The sequence below is a fragment of the Myotis davidii genome, unplaced genomic scaffold (genome assembly GCF_000327345.1).
Source record: "Myotis davidii unplaced genomic scaffold, ASM32734v1 scaffold46, whole genome shotgun sequence".
NCBI lineage: Eukaryota > Metazoa > Chordata > Mammalia > Chiroptera > Vespertilionidae > Myotis > Myotis davidii.
In genome coordinates this window covers 3,711,499-3,713,043 of record NW_006383006.1, presented here as the reverse complement: position 1 = coordinate 3,713,043, position 1,545 = coordinate 3,711,499, and the positions used below count along the sequence as shown (strand labels likewise).

Below are 1,545 nucleotides of genomic sequence, written 5' to 3'. Positions count from 1 at the left end.
ACCTTTAAATCAGTGGTTCTCAACCTTGGCTGCACATTAGAATCACCTGGGAATCTCTTTAAAATCCTGATTTCTGGGCCTCATCCTCTGGAAATTCTGTTTCTTTATTATGGGATGGGGCCACAACATTAGTAACAAAGCCCATCAAATTGCTTTGTTGTACCTCTTTGGTACTTCAACAACTAAACCCCCTTGACAGAAATCCCAGATAAAAGTTTGAACCTCATCCCTGAACTGTACTTTGTAAAAAAATAAAAATAAATGATCCTATTGTAGTCATTCAAGTTTCCTTTTGTTTTTCTATGAGATACTTCCTTCTCTGACACTTTCTTTTTTCCACGCCTCATCTGTCATTCATTTGCCTGCAATGTGCTTTCCTTCTTGTTGTTTCCTTCTCTCCACCATATTTTTTACTAATAGACACATTAAGTTCTTATAAGCCAACTGGACTGTAAAATCCATGAGGTCAGGAACTGCCTCTTTCTGTTCACTCATGTTTATCTCGTGTTGCTAGGCACATGGCAGGTTATTTAATTGATAACTTTAGGATGGATGGATGGATGGATGGATGGGCAAATGAGTGGCCTTTTAGTCAAATTAATCTGTCACATTAGTAGGTTAGTCTTTTGGGATCTTCTGAAAAGTATGTGTCCTTCCTAACTTCTACTCAAGATTTTTAAAATTATACTTATTTTAGCTTTCTGGTTACATGTATTTGAAATCAAGATAAATGGGTGTTCTACTGAATAATAAAATTGTGAGCAGAGTTGCTCATCCGCTCTTTTTCACTGGGGTATGTTCCTGTCCAGGTCTGGTATGACTCTAAGACATTTGCTTCTTGGGAAGGAGCATGCACTGTGAAGATCCCAGTAGCCTTGGACACTGTAAGTTGTTTTCAGACTGTTATTTTTACCTGTGGTACTGTATTAGCCTGCTTGAGCTGCCATAACAAAATACCACAGATTGGTTGGCTTAAAAAATAGAAATGTATTGCCCTGGCCAGTTGCCTGGGTGTTGTTCTGTGTACCAAAAGGCTGTCGGTTTGATTCCTGGTCGGGGCACATGCCTGGGTATCAGGCTCCATCCCCAGTAGGAAGTGTGTGCAGGAGGCAGCCAACTGATACTAGTTCTCATATAGATGTTTCTCTGTCTCCCTCTCCCTTCTTCTCTCTCTTAAAAACAAACAAACTAAAAAAACCCCAGAAATTTAATATCTCATAGTTTTGGTGGCAAAAGTACTAGATTAAGGTGCCAACCAATTAAGTTCCTGGTGAGGACTCTCTTCCTGACATGGAGACAGCTAGGAGAGAATTTGGGGAGTAATGGGTAGTGACTGCTAATGAGCACAGGGATTCTTTTTTGGGTGATAAAAGTGTTTTAAAATTCATTGTGGTGATGGTTGCATGACTCTGGATATACTAAAAGCCATTTAACAATATATACATTAAAAGGGTGACTTGTAGGCATGTGAATTACTTCAATAAAGCTGTAAAAATATGAGAAAAGCGTAAAAATAACATACTCTGGTGAAACATAGTACATACA

The 1,545-nt window shown here is 38.8% G+C and overlaps 1 protein-coding gene across 3 annotated transcripts in view; it reads left to right on the top strand.

Annotated features, from left to right (window-relative positions):
• GANC (glucosidase, alpha; neutral C) overlaps window positions 1-1,545 on the top strand; it is a 69,412-nt gene that overhangs the window by 58,261 nt on the left and 9,606 nt on the right. For all 3 annotated transcript variants that reach the window (XM_015557545.1, XM_006778054.2, XM_015557546.1), the window contains exon 20: window positions 810-884. In XM_015557545.1, coding sequence (XP_015413031.1) covers window positions 810-884 — 75 coding nt within the window. The remainder of the gene's footprint in view (window positions 1-809; window positions 885-1,545) is intronic.